The 16,253-nt window shown below is 45.9% G+C and overlaps 1 protein-coding gene across 1 annotated transcript; it reads right to left on the bottom strand.

The window, feature by feature from the left end:
- Positions 1 to 7,498: 7,498 nt before the first annotated feature.
- Positions 7,499 to 14,538, bottom strand: LOC310775875 (rho-related GTP-binding protein RhoU; the record flags this gene model as incomplete). Its single annotated transcript, XM_083636001.1, has 5 exons — positions 7,499 to 7,616; positions 9,814 to 10,295; positions 11,571 to 11,600; positions 12,391 to 12,449; positions 14,196 to 14,538. 5 exons carry the CDS (start codon positions 14,536 to 14,538, stop codon positions 7,499 to 7,501), a joined length of 1,032 nt encoding a protein of 343 aa, XP_083492127.1.
- Between the last annotated feature and the right edge of the window lie 1,715 nt (positions 14,539 to 16,253).

The following is a 16,253-nucleotide window of genomic DNA, read 5'->3' as shown; positions in this document are numbered from 1 at the left end:
ACAGAAGTGGGCGTGGCTTTAACGTCTGCAGCGTGTACAATCTAAGCCGATTCCCTGTGTGTCCCAGGGGTCTTAAAGTGTGCCAGGTTAGGCAGAAAGTTCACTAAGGAGATTATATGGTCAGCAGCCAACAGCAAGCGTTCCTTTAAAGGAGAATTCCGGTTTTTTACAACCTGGACCTTATTTCCAGCTTTATGATTTTTAATTCACCCTGATAGGTTCTGTTTGATATTCATGCAATGAAACGATCATGCTTTGAGCTGCCACCTGGAAACCAGGAATACGGGGCATGTGTAATGCGTTTATTTACGTCCTGTAAATAGCTTATTTTCTGACACGCAGCGGCTCATATCCTTATTATATCATAGAGACAATGAGAAAATGAACGACGTATTTACCTTGGTGCACCCTGGCTCTGCTGTCTGTCACATTAGAGATAGCAGCTCCTGTGGCCCCCGCTCATCCGTTTGTAATCCATACGACGTTATTCCGGACCAGCTCAAATAAATACAGGCGGCCATCAGAATTCAAAAGCATCGTCTATATGCTCTAAATCAGATCAATATCAGCGGTGTTTAGCATGCTAGGTGTTTAGCATGCTAGGTGTTTAGCATGCTAGGTGTTTAGCATGCTAGGCTGCTACAAATCAACTAACAGACCCTGCAAGTCCCCTGGATGTGCTTTGACACAATCCTCTGACATGACCCGCATGTGTTTTCAGACAGTTCATGAGTTAAAAATCATAATTAAAGCTGGAAATAAGGTCCAGGTTGTAAAAAAAAAACGTAATTCTCCTTTTATATGTATATATGTATATATGTATATATATATATATATATATATATATATATATATATATATATATATATATATATATATATATATATATATATATATATTCTGTATAAAGCGAGTCACAGAGGTTTCACAGAAAGAACCAAAGCAGCTTCTCTGTCTCCTTGCTGCCATGGATCGCAACATGCTAATGTTGACTAAGAGCTAGAGAGAGAGATAGAGTAACACAATTAGCATTTATTTATATGAGATGTCGCAGATTATTCTTTAAAGGTAACGAACGCGTTTTTTTTTGTTTTTTTCAGATTGAGTCAACACGGTTCTCATTTACCCAGGTCGTCAAATATGAAGTTTTGGGTTGGTGTGTCCGTCCGTCCGTCCGTCCGTCCACCAACCCAAAACGTCAGCATTTGACGACCTGGGGAAACGAGAACCGTGTTGACTCAATCTTTCTCCAAAGTCACATAGAAGTAGGCCACCTTTAAAGTACCATATGATTGTTCTATACCGCGAGATATTTAACAGGTCTGCTGCGAAACGAGATCTCCATATTTAGAAGAATGTGTCACCTATACTACTCTTACAAAATGAAAACAAATGAAGTCAGTGGTTCAGTGAAATGAAAGCGATTTTACAGACTAAATCCTTTCTATTTTTTTAATATTAAAAGATGAACTGCAGATTATTATTTATTATTATTTTTAAATGGCTATACAGATCAATGTATACTGAAAATGAGCACTTCACTTGATGTCACGTTATAATGTAAAGGACTGTTAGATGTCACCAAAAAGCTCAGTGCCTGTTGAAGGCCTTGTATAAAATCCCTTTACACAAAAACACCTGTGCATTCCAGTAAATACCTCAGGTAGAAAGAATGTGACATTAAATGCAACTTAAGAACTGGCTGTTTTTCCTTACTTAGTAGATGGGTTGTGTTTTGAGTGTCAGAAATGAACGTTTTCCATTTCAATTGGAATTGTAGGAACTCCCACCCATCAGATACTGCAAATAGAAAAATAAAAAGGCTACACATTATTTGCCAACGGTATTTGATTTGATCTGAGACTGATATTACGTAATTACACGCAAATTCGATATTTAAGGAGTTTGTCAAATGTGCTGTCGGAGAAAGTAACTGTTTTGTGTGCTTGCGCTGTCTCTTCTAAAGCTATGAGTTATTTCCTGTGGGTTGGTGTAAGATACCGTGTGGTATGAGATATAATATCATACATTAGAATATTTAATCATGACTGTTTTATTTCCAACAACGTTTACATTTTTGGTCACTGTATTTGTATTTGAAAACATGCACAATGATATATTTTCATCCACGTTAAAGCATTGCTGTGAATAAATCAGATTTGAATAATTATTCCTTTGTGTCTTGTGTTATTTGATATTTTGATTATTTCTATATTTCTTTGATAGTTCTCCTTTAAAGTTCCAGCGTTTGTTGTACATGTTTGCTATTAATCATTCGGTGAGACTGTTATCGTCGCAGTACTTCATTTTTACTATAATATGTTTGTTTTACTACTGTATTCTGTCATTTTCCTGTTTTGAAGGTGCTGTTTATTATTATATCATTAGTAGGCTATATTATTACAACTTCAACAATATATTAGTTGAGATTGTTTGCAGACAATGGCCAAATGTTTATTCTGGGGAGTGGCTTGATATTGTCCCCCATTCTGCCTGGCTTGGATGCAGCCAGTTAAGGACACGTGTGTCCCCAAGCAGTGACAGGTTGTTCTGCCCAGGCTCTGCACTGCATTCAGACCTCACTGAGTGACAGGATACAGAAGGCATGCCCCCTCTGTGTGTGTGTGTGTGTGTGTGTGTGTGTGTGTGTGTGTGTGTGTGTGTGTGTGTGTGTGTGTGTGTGTGTGCGTGTGTGCGTGCGTGCGTGCGTGCGTGCGTGCGTGCGAGAGAGAGAAAAAATACTTTCTTCTTTCAAATATTCCATCATCCAGACATTTTCAGCCTCTGTTTGAAGCCACTTGGAAATACAAGTGAGCCAGATTCTGTGCCTTGAGGAACTCCAGGTTCGGTTGTAGCTTCAGAAAACTCAACACAAGTGACGCTCCGCCCAAACAGCCACGCTCTGACAGTCCCTCAGTTCAAGTGGGCAGTGAAGAGGAGAGACAGGTAGTGGAGAGGAGAGACAGGCAGTGGAGAGGAGAGACAGGCAGTGGAGAGGAGAGACAGGTAGTGTCCTTTATAGGGATCGCGATTGGACCTTCCCTTTCTTAGAAAATGTCAACTTTTCTCTGATTGGATAGTTTGAGGTCGGCGCCAATTTTGATCCACGGTTGCGGAGATACATCCGCCCAGCCTGCAGGACTACAGGAGAGAGATAGAGGACAGTGGTTGGGGGTTTCAAGTCACTGACCAAATACTCTATTTCAGTGATTGCTGTCAGACTATAGAGCCATTTAACACTTATTTGAACACAAAAACATCGCTGAATGCAGCTTTAAATAATCGACTTATTTCCGCAGCGTCTTTAACGATGACAGTCTCGCTTCACTGCCTGGGCCTGGGACCCAGCGAGGCTCGTTGTGATTGGATGAACGCTAGGCCAATCAGAGGCAGAGAGGGCGGGTCATGCCGTCGCCATCAGGCCAATCAGAGGCAGAGAAGGTGCCTCGAAGCCTTCACCATCATCCGGGGGGGAAATATCGCCCCCCCCCCCGGCCTGGCCTGCTGCCAGCATCATGGGAAAAAGAAAATGAAAGAAAGTGCATCTCAACTCCAAAGACACAGCGAGAAATTATGAGATTTTTTTTAATGATTAGAAATACTCACAGCTCATAGTAGTAGTAGGCCTACAAGGGAGTTGGTTTCTTTCAAAGCCTTACATTGAAAGTGTGAGCCAGTCTACTTTTTGTAGTTATTTTCTTACAGGAAAAACACATTGATCATTATTTAAAACAAACAAACAAACAGACAGATACATTTAAAAACACATCAATGAACATAATCATGATTGTCTTTCTTACTTAAGTCATCCATTAAGAGGAACTTGATATAGTTCACACACCATAGTATGTTGAGCAGCAGAAACATTATAGGCAGCAATACCTACGGGAGACCATCAGGGACAAACTTCAGACTTGACTCAGTCCTCCTTTCAAAAGGCAGCAGCACTGTCTTCGGGAAAGATCTCCGCCTGGGGCAGCGTGTGGTCGTCATCGTGTCATATAGCAGCTGCTACAGGCTCTGAGTCCGTATCTGCCGTGTTGCAGTGACCTCTACTGGTAAAGTGTCAGTATGGCAGATAGATGCTTCACTGTCTGCTGAAGCAAAACTACTGAGGTAATATAGGTTTTTCTAGCTAGAGTAAGGTCTTGTCTACAAGTGGTATTTTTACATTTTGAATAATTTACTGGAAGCAAAGGTTAAACAGGCTACTGATGAAAACAATATGATAATAATGATTCAAACAAAATCACACGCAAAATGAAAGTGAGTACCTTCAAGCAGGCATACGAAATAAGATTAAAAGAAAAAAAAGAATAATAAAGAAAACCAAGAACATTTGAAATGCACATCAGAACCATTGTGCATAAACAATAATGACATAGAGGGAAAGGATGTGTTTGATGTTGTTAAGTCAGGAGCATGACGTCGCCTTGCTAAACTAATGGCCTAAGTCATATTTTCAAGTTTTTCAGGAGACACAAAAAACTGAACCAAATAGAGAGTATATGATATTCCTTAATCATTTCACACAAAAAGGTTATGAAAATATATGACTATTAACATACAAATAACGCTGTATGTTAAATCATGTTGCATAAGTGGATTAAATGACTTAGGCCAATTTATGAACATGCCGTTGCATCTTAGGCAATTTTAAACCTGACTTAGGCAAAACAATGCACATCTTTTATTCCCACTTCTGTGACCACAAACAGTTTAAAACGCTAGTGGAGCACATAGATAGAGACTCAGGAGACAGAGGGCAGTTTGACTTTCATTTAATAAAGCAAACTCATCTTTACTGGGTCACTCTTAACAAATTGTAATTTAAACTTAAACTTAAATCCTTCTTAAATCAAACAATGTCAGTTAAATCAAACACTGAGGAGGCATGTGCCTCACTTGTTCCTCCAGCTCTTCGTTGCTGGGTCACTCTTAACAAATTGTAATTTAAACTTAAATCCTTCTTAAATCAAACAAATGTCAATTAAATCAAACACTGAGGAGGCATGTGCCTCTCCTCACTTCTTCCTCCAGCTCTTTGCTGGGTTTTAACTAACCCTTTAACATTTCAAACAATTTCACTGCTCACAAGTATCACAATTTTTTGCAAGTCCAAGTCAAGTCTCAAGTCTTTGAGGGGCAAGTCCAAGTCAAGTCTTTGAGGGGCAAGTCCAAGTCAAGTCTCAAGTCCCTATGGATGAGCGTTCTATCCAGCTGCATGTACATGGTCCTTCGAGCCCGGATGGGCCTCAGCAAGTGGGAATGGACCAGAGGAACCAGCAGCCAGTAGGGGGAAGAAGGGCACCTCCATACCTTCAGTTGTGGGGATATCATCCACCATCGCACCCCCCTCCCCCACAACGATACCATCCCCATGTAGTTGGGCCTACACCTGAGCGGCAGCATGGTCAACCTGCACGAGACACCATGGACTATTTGAGACACCTCTTGAGGAGGCTTGATGCGGTAGAGGGATGCTTGTACTCAAGGAAAGCACTCCCTGTGCCTCACCCAGCCCAGGCGCTCCCTGTGCCTCACCCAGTCCAGGCGCTCCCTGTGCCTCACCCAGCCCAGGCGCTCCCTGTGCCTCACCCAGTCCAGGCGCTCCCTGTGCCTCACCCAGTCCAGGCGCTCCCTGTGCCTCACCCAGCCCAGGCGCTCCCTGTGCCTCACCCAGCCCCCGCACTGCCAGTCCTGGTGCCCTCCGCACCGCCAGTCCCGGTGCTCCCCGCATCGCCAGTCCCGGTGCCCCCCGCACCGCCAGCCCTGGTGGGCCCCCTGGCGCCAGTCCTGGTGCCCCCCACACTGCCAGTCCTGGTGCCCTCCGCATCGCCAGTCCCGGTGCTCCCCGCATCACCAGTCCAGGTGTCTCCCACACCGGCAGTCCCAGTGCCCCCCGCACTGCCAGTTCCAGTGCCCCCCGCACCGCCAGTCCCGGTGGTCCCCCTGGCTCCAGTCCCAGTGCCCCCCGCACCACCAGTCCCAGTGCCCCCCGCACTGCCAGTCCAGGTGCCTCCTGCACCACCATTCCCAGTGCCCCCCGCACTGCCAGTTCGGGTGCCCCCTGCACTGCCATTTCCGGTGCCCCCCGCATCGCCAGTCCCGGTGGCCCCCCTGGCTCCAGTCCTAGTGCCCCCCGCACTGCCAGTCCCAGTTCCCCCTCGCACTGCCAGTCCCGGTGCCCCCTGCACCGTCAGTCCTGGTGGCCCCCCCAGCTACAGTCCCGGTGCCCCCTGCACCCCCTGCTCTGGTGGCCCCCGCACCTCCATCTGCTCCCTTGGCGCCCATCCCTCGGCGCCAATCTTCAGTGGCTTCCCATCCCTCGGCGCCACCCTCCAGAACAGTCCAGTCGGAGTCGACAATATCTGGGCCGGCCCCCTGAGTATACCTGCCGGCGTCACCAGCATCCAGGTCGGCCTCCGGAAAGGTCCTGTCTGTGGCGTCAGTGTCTGGGACATCATCCGGGGTTGCTCAACCTGTCTGCTCTGCCTCCTGGATGCCCTCCGGACCAGATGGCCCCTTCAGCCCTGCCTCCGGCCGTCTTGGCTCTTTTTCCACCGGCCATGCAGCTTGCCCCATTTCACCCTGCTATGGGGTGGCCATGACAGCCGAACGGTTTGCCTCATTTACTCTCCTTACCTTCAATTCCTCTGCCTCTAGTCACTTTTCTTAGTATACATATTCACTAGTGAATATGGGGGCGGCTGTACAAAAGTGACTCTCGGACTCCAATTCCCATAACCCATCACTCCCTCACCTCCAGCCATTTACCCTCCCCTAAGCACACCTGCACCTAATTCTGGACTGATCACCACACACCTGCACTTAAGAGGCTCTAAGAGCCTTCACACTCAGTGTGTGCTCCAGACAGCAGTGGAGGAGGCTGCTTTCGTTCTTCCCTATTGATTGCCATATACAGATGCATTATTTGAAGCCTAAATCATCTGCTTGTACATCTGCATCTGCTTGTACATCTGCATCTGCTTGTACATCTGCATCTGCCTGTACATCTGCCTGTACATCATCATCAAGGGATCTGCTTTAAATAAACACCCTTGGCATATGTTCCTCTGGCCCTCTTCATTCTAATCGGTGTCCCACTTGCTGAGGCTACACCCGTAACCAACCCACTAGCAGTTTGTACATACAAAGAGCTTCCTTTATGTTGAAGTATTTATTTTTCCTTGATGCAGATGCAATTTTAAAAGCTTGTAAAATGGCCTAAGTCGCATTGTCTTGTGACTTAGGCAAAAATAAAATGGCCTAAGTCACAGTTAGATTGATTTAGTCACACAATTGATTTAGGCCATTAGATTATTGAGGTAAAAACAGCATTTTCTTTTCAATTAGGATGTTGGCCGTTTTACCAGAGGTGGGGAGCATCCTGAAGAGCTGACTTAGGCAAAAATATCATTTTCGTAAAAAAGTGACTTAGGCCATTAGTTTAGCAAGGCGACGATGAGTGAAGGTGACACTGAGGTGGTTCGTCAGACTAGCCATATGCCTTCAGAGGCAGCCCCCCTGTCCCCTCACGTCCCTCAAGCTGCTGGAGGTCAGTGTGGCCGGGGCACCAGGCCAGCTTGAACCTGAGCTCTGCTGTCAGGATGCTGCTGGAGACCATGAGGCTCATAATAACACACCAACACGTTCTCACTCCAAACTCATCACTTTTGAATCCACTGGGGGAGGTCTTTTTCATCGTTTTTGACAGCCTCGCTTCACTTCGAGGCGTTTAAATCCCTGCTCAAAGCGCACCTTTTCTCCCCGGCCTTTGACCTGAGTTGAGCCTTGCCTCTTGGCAACCTACCTCGTTATTTTGTTTTTGTTACTTGTATTTGCTGCATTGTGCTGCACCTTGTCCTGTAGCAGTGTATTCTGTACTTGTCGTTTTCTTCCATATTTATTGTTTTATCTGTGAAGCACTTTGGTCGGCTTTGTCGTTGTAAACGTGCTCTATAAATAAAGTTGACTTGACTTGACTTCCGGGGACCCAGCGAGGCTCGTATATATATATATATATATATATGAAGAGTTCATTTGCAAAAAACAGGTAAACGCCATTCTTAAAATGAACAAACAACATCTGTTTGATACTCCCTGGAGTGCACATAGAAAACATTATTGAGGTGATTTATGTGAAAATTATCAGATTAATATGTTTTAGTTATGATTGACAATAAAAAAATCCCAAAAAGAAATTAAGTGCAGTATAATAGATCATATATATATATCATATAGAGATACCTGTTTTTGTAAATGAACTCTTCATGTATATATATACGGTATGTATATACTGTATATACGAGCCTCGCTTCACTTCCCGGGACCCAGCGATGCTCATATATATATACAATTGTCAGCAGGGTATTGTGTCAATGAACTGATTCATTCATGTTCTGCAGGTCATGGTAGCCTAATAGTTCCTTACATTTATAGCCTACAATATAATTCAAACATTACCCACCCCCCCCCCCCCCCCTTCCTGCCCCCACACAAATGGAGGGGGGGCGGGGGTGAAGTTAAGAGTAGTCCCACTTCTGCATGGGACCACAACACCACTGGTCATAACAAGGGATAAGGTCGCAGAGAGTTGGGGTCTGATGGGTGGGTATAGGGGATATGCCATGTCATGTGACATCCACAGCTACTGTATGCCATGTCATGTGACATCGCATCTGAATCTGTCAGGAAGTATAAAGAGCAGCCCTGCAGGTGACCTAACGGAGACAGATTTTTGAATTAGGCAATTAGGGGCAACTAAAATGGGCAAAAGGGCTAATTGGTGGCCAAAATGAGTCAACACAGGTTCAGCAGCATGGAAAGCTCCATTCGCTTGCTACTGATGGAGCACCTGAGTGGAGGAGCAGAGTTGGAATCAGCCAGGGAAGTGGACTATGAAAACCCTCTGGGGAGAGAGAGAGGAGAGGCTGCATGCATGTGTGTGTGTGTGTGTGTGTGTGTGTGTGTGTGTGTGTGTGTGTGTGTGAGAGAGTGTGTGTGTGTGTGTGTGTGTGTGTGTGTGTGTGTGTGTGTGTGTGTGTGTGTGTGTGTGTGTGTGTGTGTGTGTGTGTGTGTGTGTGTGTGTGTGTGCGTGCGTGCGTGCGTGCGTGCGTGCGTGTGTGAGTGAGTGAGTGAGCTAACACTGGCTGTGCAGCCCGATAGACTGCACAGGTATTCGTATTGAAGAGAATGGACTGAGATTAACCAGGCAGTTTTCTTCAATACTATCTGGTCACTAGATGACTCCAGAGAGAGCGAAGGATTGTGACGGCCTGCATGTGGAGTGAAATTAGGCTCCATCTGCTGGTCTAATCCAGTCCAGCTGGTCCTGTCTGCTCCCATTAGAGGAGGAGATCCTCCAAACACACACAGACTCTGGATCGAGATCAGATCTGATCTGCAGCTTAGCCCCAGATTAAAGGTCGCTTGACCCAGAGATGCTCTCCCTCACTCCGACTCTGACGTTGATGTCTTGACGTGTTTGGGACCAAGGCAAGCACTGTGTTGTGGGAGAGGCGAATGTACACTGAGACAATCAACAGCACCTGCTCCCTACCAGGTGCTGATATGCAACATGTCCTGCAACATGTCCTGGGTTTTGGTAGAAGATCAAGACCAGCAGAGGTCAGGGAGCAGTGCCCCGAAGAGCCAGACAGGCTGCTGCTGGAGAGCTTGTTTGTAACGTACAAGTTCATATAAGTTGCCTTTTCCTCTGGGCTTCAGCCTTAATCTTAATCGATTATCAAAATAGTTGGCGATTAATTTAATAGTTGACAACTATAATTGGATGAATGGTTGCAGCTCTACGTCAGTTCACAGCTCTGCTCTCCCATCAGACAGCTGATCCTCCTCCACCAGGCCTCCGTCAGGCTCTTGATCTTGTCGGGCGTCTCCTTCCGGAGCGCCAGCGCCTCCTGCTGGACGCCGCGGCCTGTCTGCCGGATGCTGGCCAGGATGGCCAAATCGAACGCGTCCTTCAGGTTCTTCTGGGTCAGCGCCGAGCACTCCGCGAAGCCCGCCGCCCCGATCTCCTGCGCCAGCCGCCGGCCCTGCTCGCTGCTCACCGGCCGCTCCTGGCCGCGCGCCAGGCGGATCAGCACCTGGACGTCCTCCCTCAGGTCCACCTGGGTGCCCACCAGCACCAGGGGCGCGCCGGGGCAGTGCCTCCGGACCTCCGGCACCCACCGGTCAGCCAGGCTGCGGAGCGAGGACGGCCGCACCACGCTGTAGCACAGCAGGAAGACGTCGGCGTTCCTGTAGCACAGCGGCCGGAGACGGTCCAACTCGTCCTACAGAAAGAGGGAGAGGGAGAGAGAGACCACGATGCATTGCAATACGATACATATTGATACAATACTGCGATACAGTACGATACTACATATCGATATGATACTGTGATACATTGCGATACAGTACGATACTACATATCGATATGATACTGTGATACATTGCGATACAGTACGATACTACATATCGATATGATACTGTGATACATTGCGATATACTCAAATTGCATCAAAACTAAACTATTTGATTCAAAATTTCCATTCCATTTGACTAGATCACAGGGATTTAAGGACATTTTAAACATGATATTTACTTTATGTATCGATAAGACCATCTCTAGGAAATCAATACAGTATTGTGGGGATTTTCTTTTGCAATAATCAGCTCTATTGATTTGCTTGCACAGCCCTATTATATCTATATCAGTTTTTTTCTCAAACCAGTCCTCAAATTGTCCCCTGTCCTGCAAATGTCCCCTGTCCTGCAAATGTTAGCTCCGACTCTCAAGGACTCATGAGAATGATCAGGGGACAGCTTGAGAAACACTGATCCATACTAAAGCTATGGGAGCTATATCAGGAAGGGTGAAGGTGTGGGTTGACAAGAAGTTGGGCAGTTATGCTATGACATTTATTTTTTACCACTACCTCATTTGTGTGATTTTAGTGGATTGCTATCTACCTCTATGTGTTCTATTTTTTTTTACTGTTATGCGCATTGTATATGTTGTATCTTGCTAATAGTAAGTATAATTTTTTGTCATGTATCTTGATTGTTTAGACATTAGGATTTTCCTTTAATTGCTGTATTTGATATGTACTGTGTGCGCACAGGACTCTGTGTGCCCAGGGACTACAGATGCAAATGAGCTCTTAGCTATCTCTGGTGCAATATATTTATTGTGTACTGTCCCTGCTTCAATAAACGATAAAGATAAAAGATAAAGTTGCATTTCCGGGGTCAAAGAAACAGCCAAAAGAGGGCGATGGAGCCCAGGGATACAGAGGAGACAGGGGCAAAAAACACACACACACACACACACACACACACACGCACGCACACACACACACACACACACACACACACGCACACGCACACACACACACTCAGTTTTCTCCTACAGGGGGCGACGTCACTCTGGCATCAGGACGGAGACACACAGTAACAGACAGTAACAGTAAACTGCCCTGTAGGAGGCAAACTGCCCAAACAACAACAACAACAACACCTATAACACCGATTTAGTTATCGAACACTATTGGCAACTGATCACTTACATTGATGGATCCGTCCTCCAGCTCCCATTTCTATTGTTATGGCAAAGCAGGCAGAGAGAGAAGGATGTCAGCTTCACTTGTAATCTGTGGCTCAGAAGTTCCACTGACCAGGGTTGAGGGTTTGACTCCCACTGAGGAAACCATGCTAAAAAAATACGTGCACTCATACAGTTGCAGGGGTGTCGATATAGATAGACAGTGCAGGCAGCGTGGTTGCACTGGGGTAGAGGGGCCCCTGGAAAGAGCAGGCTCTCCAACAAAGTACTGGGCAGAGAATGGGCCCTTGCAAATGACTCAAATTGTTCAAATGAGAACACGCATTCGATTTTAGCGGTGCCATTTGTACTGTAATATATGTATATATATATATATATATATATATATATATATATATATATATATATATATATATATATATATATATTTTTTTTTTTTTCCACATTAAAACACTTTGTTAGCAGGTGTCAGAGCAATGTCCATGGTTCTGATGGCTTGCACTATGACCTCTCTATTTTCCCCATACAATAGCCTAAGTAACTCATTCAACTAAATCCAACACATTTTGGTAAAATGTAGACTATGCCTAATAATGGTGTGTGTGTGCGTGTGCGTGTGCGTGTGCATGTGTGTGTGTGTGTGTGTGTGTTGCTTGCGGCGTGTGTGTACTTCTAGCGTGTACTAGGGCCCATCAAAATTGCTTGCACTGGGGCGCATCATGACTACCCTATGCCAGTGTACACTTATCATTATGTTATGGTAAGCAAACTGAACTACTGTAGGTTATGTAATATCCCAAATTTGATGGAGAAGAGATGCTCACCTGGCCGGCCATGTCACACAGCTGCAGCCTCACTGGTTTTCCATCAACCACAACCATAGCTGAGGACAGAAACACAGCGGATATGCCATCACTATGTTCTGAAGATCATCACATCAGATCTGTCATCACTATGTTCTGAAGATCATCACATCCCAGAAGAAACACAGCAGATATGTCATCACTATGTTCTGAAGATCCTCACTGAGGACAGAAACACAGCAGATATGTCATCACTATGTTTTGAAGATCATCACAACAGATATGTCATCACTATGTTCTGAAGAGATCCTCACTGAGGACAGAAACACAGCAGATATGTCATCACTATGTTCTGAAGAGATCCTCACTGAGGACAGAAACACAGCAGATATGTCATCACTATGTTCTGAAGAGATCCTCACTGAGGACAGAAACACAGCAGATATGTCATCACTATGTTCTGAAGATCCTCACTGAGGACAGAGACACATCAGATATGCCATCACTATGTTCTGAAGATCCTCACTGAGGACAGAGACACAACAGATATGCCATCACTATGTTCTGAAGATCATCACATCAGATATGCCATCACTATGTTCTGAAGATCATCACATCAGATATGCCATCACTATGTTCTGAAGATCATCACATCAGATATGCCATCACTATGTTCTGAAGATCATCACATCAGATATGCCATCACTATGTTCTGAAGATCATCACATCAGATATGCCATCACTATGTTCTGAAGATCATCACATCAGATATGCCATCACTATGTTCTGAAGATCATCACAGCAGATATGCCATCACTATGTTCTGAAGATCATCACATCAGATATGCCATCACTATGTTCTGAAGATCATCACAGCAGATATGCCATCACTATGTTCTGAAGATCATCACATCCCACAAGAAGTCTCTCCATGTGCTAAAAGTAGCACCATGTATAAACACAATCTCCAAGCACTGTGACACTTGACTTAAAGGAACACTGTTGATTTTCAATGCTGAGTTATTTTGCACTTAATCTCACACATATCCGAAACATGTCAACCGTTTTGCAGACATCAATTTTTCATTTGACAGTTATTGAGTTGATTTGAGTTCAGTTGTGGACCAGTGATGCCATTCATGCACAAATTACATCACCGGTCCACAACTGAACTCAAATCAACTCGACAACTCGTCAAACTAAACGAATGTCTGCAAACCGGTTTACATTTTATATTTGTGAGATTAAGTGCAAAATAACTCCGCTGTGAAAATCGGCGGAGTGTTTCTTCAACTTAAAAAAGTGTTTGTCAACCTTTTTCATATCAAGGACCATAGTTTAGTCCACGTTAGGGCTGCAGATGCCCATTTGATGAGATTTCGTCTCTCGAACTCAAATATGAGAGTATTTGTTATTGATATGATTTTGCCCAGATTTTCATGACTGTGGAGACTGAGATGTGTAGAGAATGATCAAAACAGTCATTGTCTTAAATTATCTGAAGAGTAGCAATTCATTCAATATTCAAGATTCAAGATTTTTATTGTCACTCCGTAGTACGAGTATCACGTGTGAAATTCTTGTGCTGTAGACTCCGTTACAACATAGTGCAAAAAAAAAAATAGATAAATAAAAACAAGAGGCAACAAGCAATCAATATGCTGGGGATCCCCCTGGAACCCCTCAAGGACCCCTGGTGGTGACAACCACTTGATTTACAACTCCACGAAACTCATATTCTATCAATTTCATTTGTGCGTAAAAGCGGCACATAAATGGAACCAACAGCACACAAAATAAGTTACACTGTAAAAGTGGGAACTTACCGGCAAAGTTGTCAAACGCTGTGGGAACATATTCTGCTGGGTATCCGTTGGTGGTGTAGCTGACGATGAGGCTGGTCTTGCCCACCGCTCCGTCTCCCACCAGCACACAGTTCACCCTGCGCTCGGGCACGGAACCCGATCGCCTGCGCTTCCAACTCACGCGGCCGGTGGAGAAGGACCCGGTGTGGAAGGACCCGGTGTGGAGCGACCCGGTGTGGAGCGACCGGGTGTGGAAGGACCCGGTGTGACCCGCCGGCGGGATCGGGGGCCAGTCGCTGCTGCACACCGGGTCTGATACGCGGCGGGCCGGCTTCTGCTTAATCCCAACGTCCTGAGGAAGCATCGTTCAGCCAAGGAGAGCGGAGGCAGGCAAGCCTTTCGGTTCTGAATCGGTTCAGAGTCGCCAGAGACTCACCGGGACACCGGGATCCTGTGGTTATTATTACAAATTGGCCGTGCCGGTGACACCGAGGCAGACGGCCGTGGGGTTTCTCCGCTCAGCTCAGGATAACTGATTGGCATTCTCTACATCTGCTGCGGCCGCGCTCCTAAGAGGCTTAGCGCTTAGCGCCTAGCGCCATATGACTGAGCTGCTCCAGGGCTTTCCAAGTGAAATCAACTAAAGCTCATTGGAAACTCTTATCTCACAGAGGAAAATGTGTTGCCCACTTTGGCCCAGTTCCATCAAATACTGAAGCCTCCAAACTTGGACGTTTAGTTTCTTATTTGTTGTTGTCGAATGGGATTATGGAAACTGCAGGGAGAAACCAGTAGGATAAAAACGGTTTCTTTCACCATTATTTTTCTTATATCTTGCACATTGAACAAATAGTGTATCCACCACGCTGACCCCACTGACCACGCGTCTATGACGAGACACTGCGCACCTGCGCAGAACTTGCTCATCTCAAACGAGCCTATTGGGTTGTAGTCTTCCGATGACATCACTGGTCCACAACCTAACTCAAATCAATTCTCAATAACTGTCAAACTAAATGAGTGCCTGCAGAACTGTTTACAGTTCTCGGATATGTGTGAGATCAGGTGCAAAATATATCAGCATTGTTTTTTTCAGTGAAGTTTAATAAAAGCCCGATATCAGACTGATATATTGACTTCCCTGTAGGCTCCTAAGTGGAGCATAGGGCCACACCCACACATCGGCAATGGGCTCCGGGCAGTCTTCCTCATACAGAGGTGGACGAGCTCCGGGAAGTTTTCCTCATACAGACGTAGATGAGGTCCGGGCAGTCTTCCTCATACAGAGGTGGACGAGCTCCGGGAAGTTTTCCTCATACAGACGTAGATGAGGTCTGGGCAGTCTTCCTCATACAGAGGTAGATGAGCTCTGGGCAGTCTTCCTCATACAGAGGTGGACGAGCTCCGGGAAGTTTTCCTCATACAGACGCAGATGAGGTCTGGGCAGTCTTCCTCATACAGAGGTAGATGAGCTCCGGGCAGTCTTCCTCATACAGAGGTGGACGAGCTCCGGGAAGTTTTCCTCATACAGACGTAGATGAGGTCTGGGCAGTCTTCCTCATACAGAGGTAGATGAGGTCTGGGCAGTCTTCCTCATACAGAGGTAGATGAGCTCCGGGCAGTCTTCCTCATACAGAGGTAGATGAGCTCCGGGCAGTCTTCCTCATACAGAGGTAGATAGGGTCCGGGCAGTCTTCCTCCTACAGAGGTAGATGAGGTCCGGGCAGTCTTCCTCATACAGAGGTAGATGAGGTCTGGGCAGTCTTCCTCATACAGAGGTAGATGAGCTCCGGCCAGTCTTCCTCATACAGATGTAGATGAGCTCCGGGCAGTCTTCCTCATACAGAGGTAGATGAGGTCCGGGCAGTCTTCCTCATACAGAGGTAGATGAGGTCCGGGCAGTCTTCCTCATACAGAGGTAGATGAGGTCCGGGCAGTCTTCCTCATACAGAGGTAGATGAGATCTGGGCAGTCTTCCTCATACAGAGGTAGATGAGCTCCGTGCAGTCTTCCTCATACAGAGGTAGATGAGGTCTGGGCAGTCTTCCTCATACAGAGGTAGATGAGCTCCGGGCAGTC

The sequence above is a fragment of the Poromitra crassiceps genome (genome assembly GCF_964638095.1).
Source record: "Poromitra crassiceps genome assembly, chromosome: 4".
NCBI classification, from domain to species: domain Eukaryota; kingdom Metazoa; phylum Chordata; class Actinopteri; order Beryciformes; family Melamphaidae; genus Poromitra; species Poromitra crassiceps.
The sequence above is the reverse complement of the archived record's forward strand: the minus strand, read 5'-3'. Positions and strand labels throughout refer to the sequence as shown.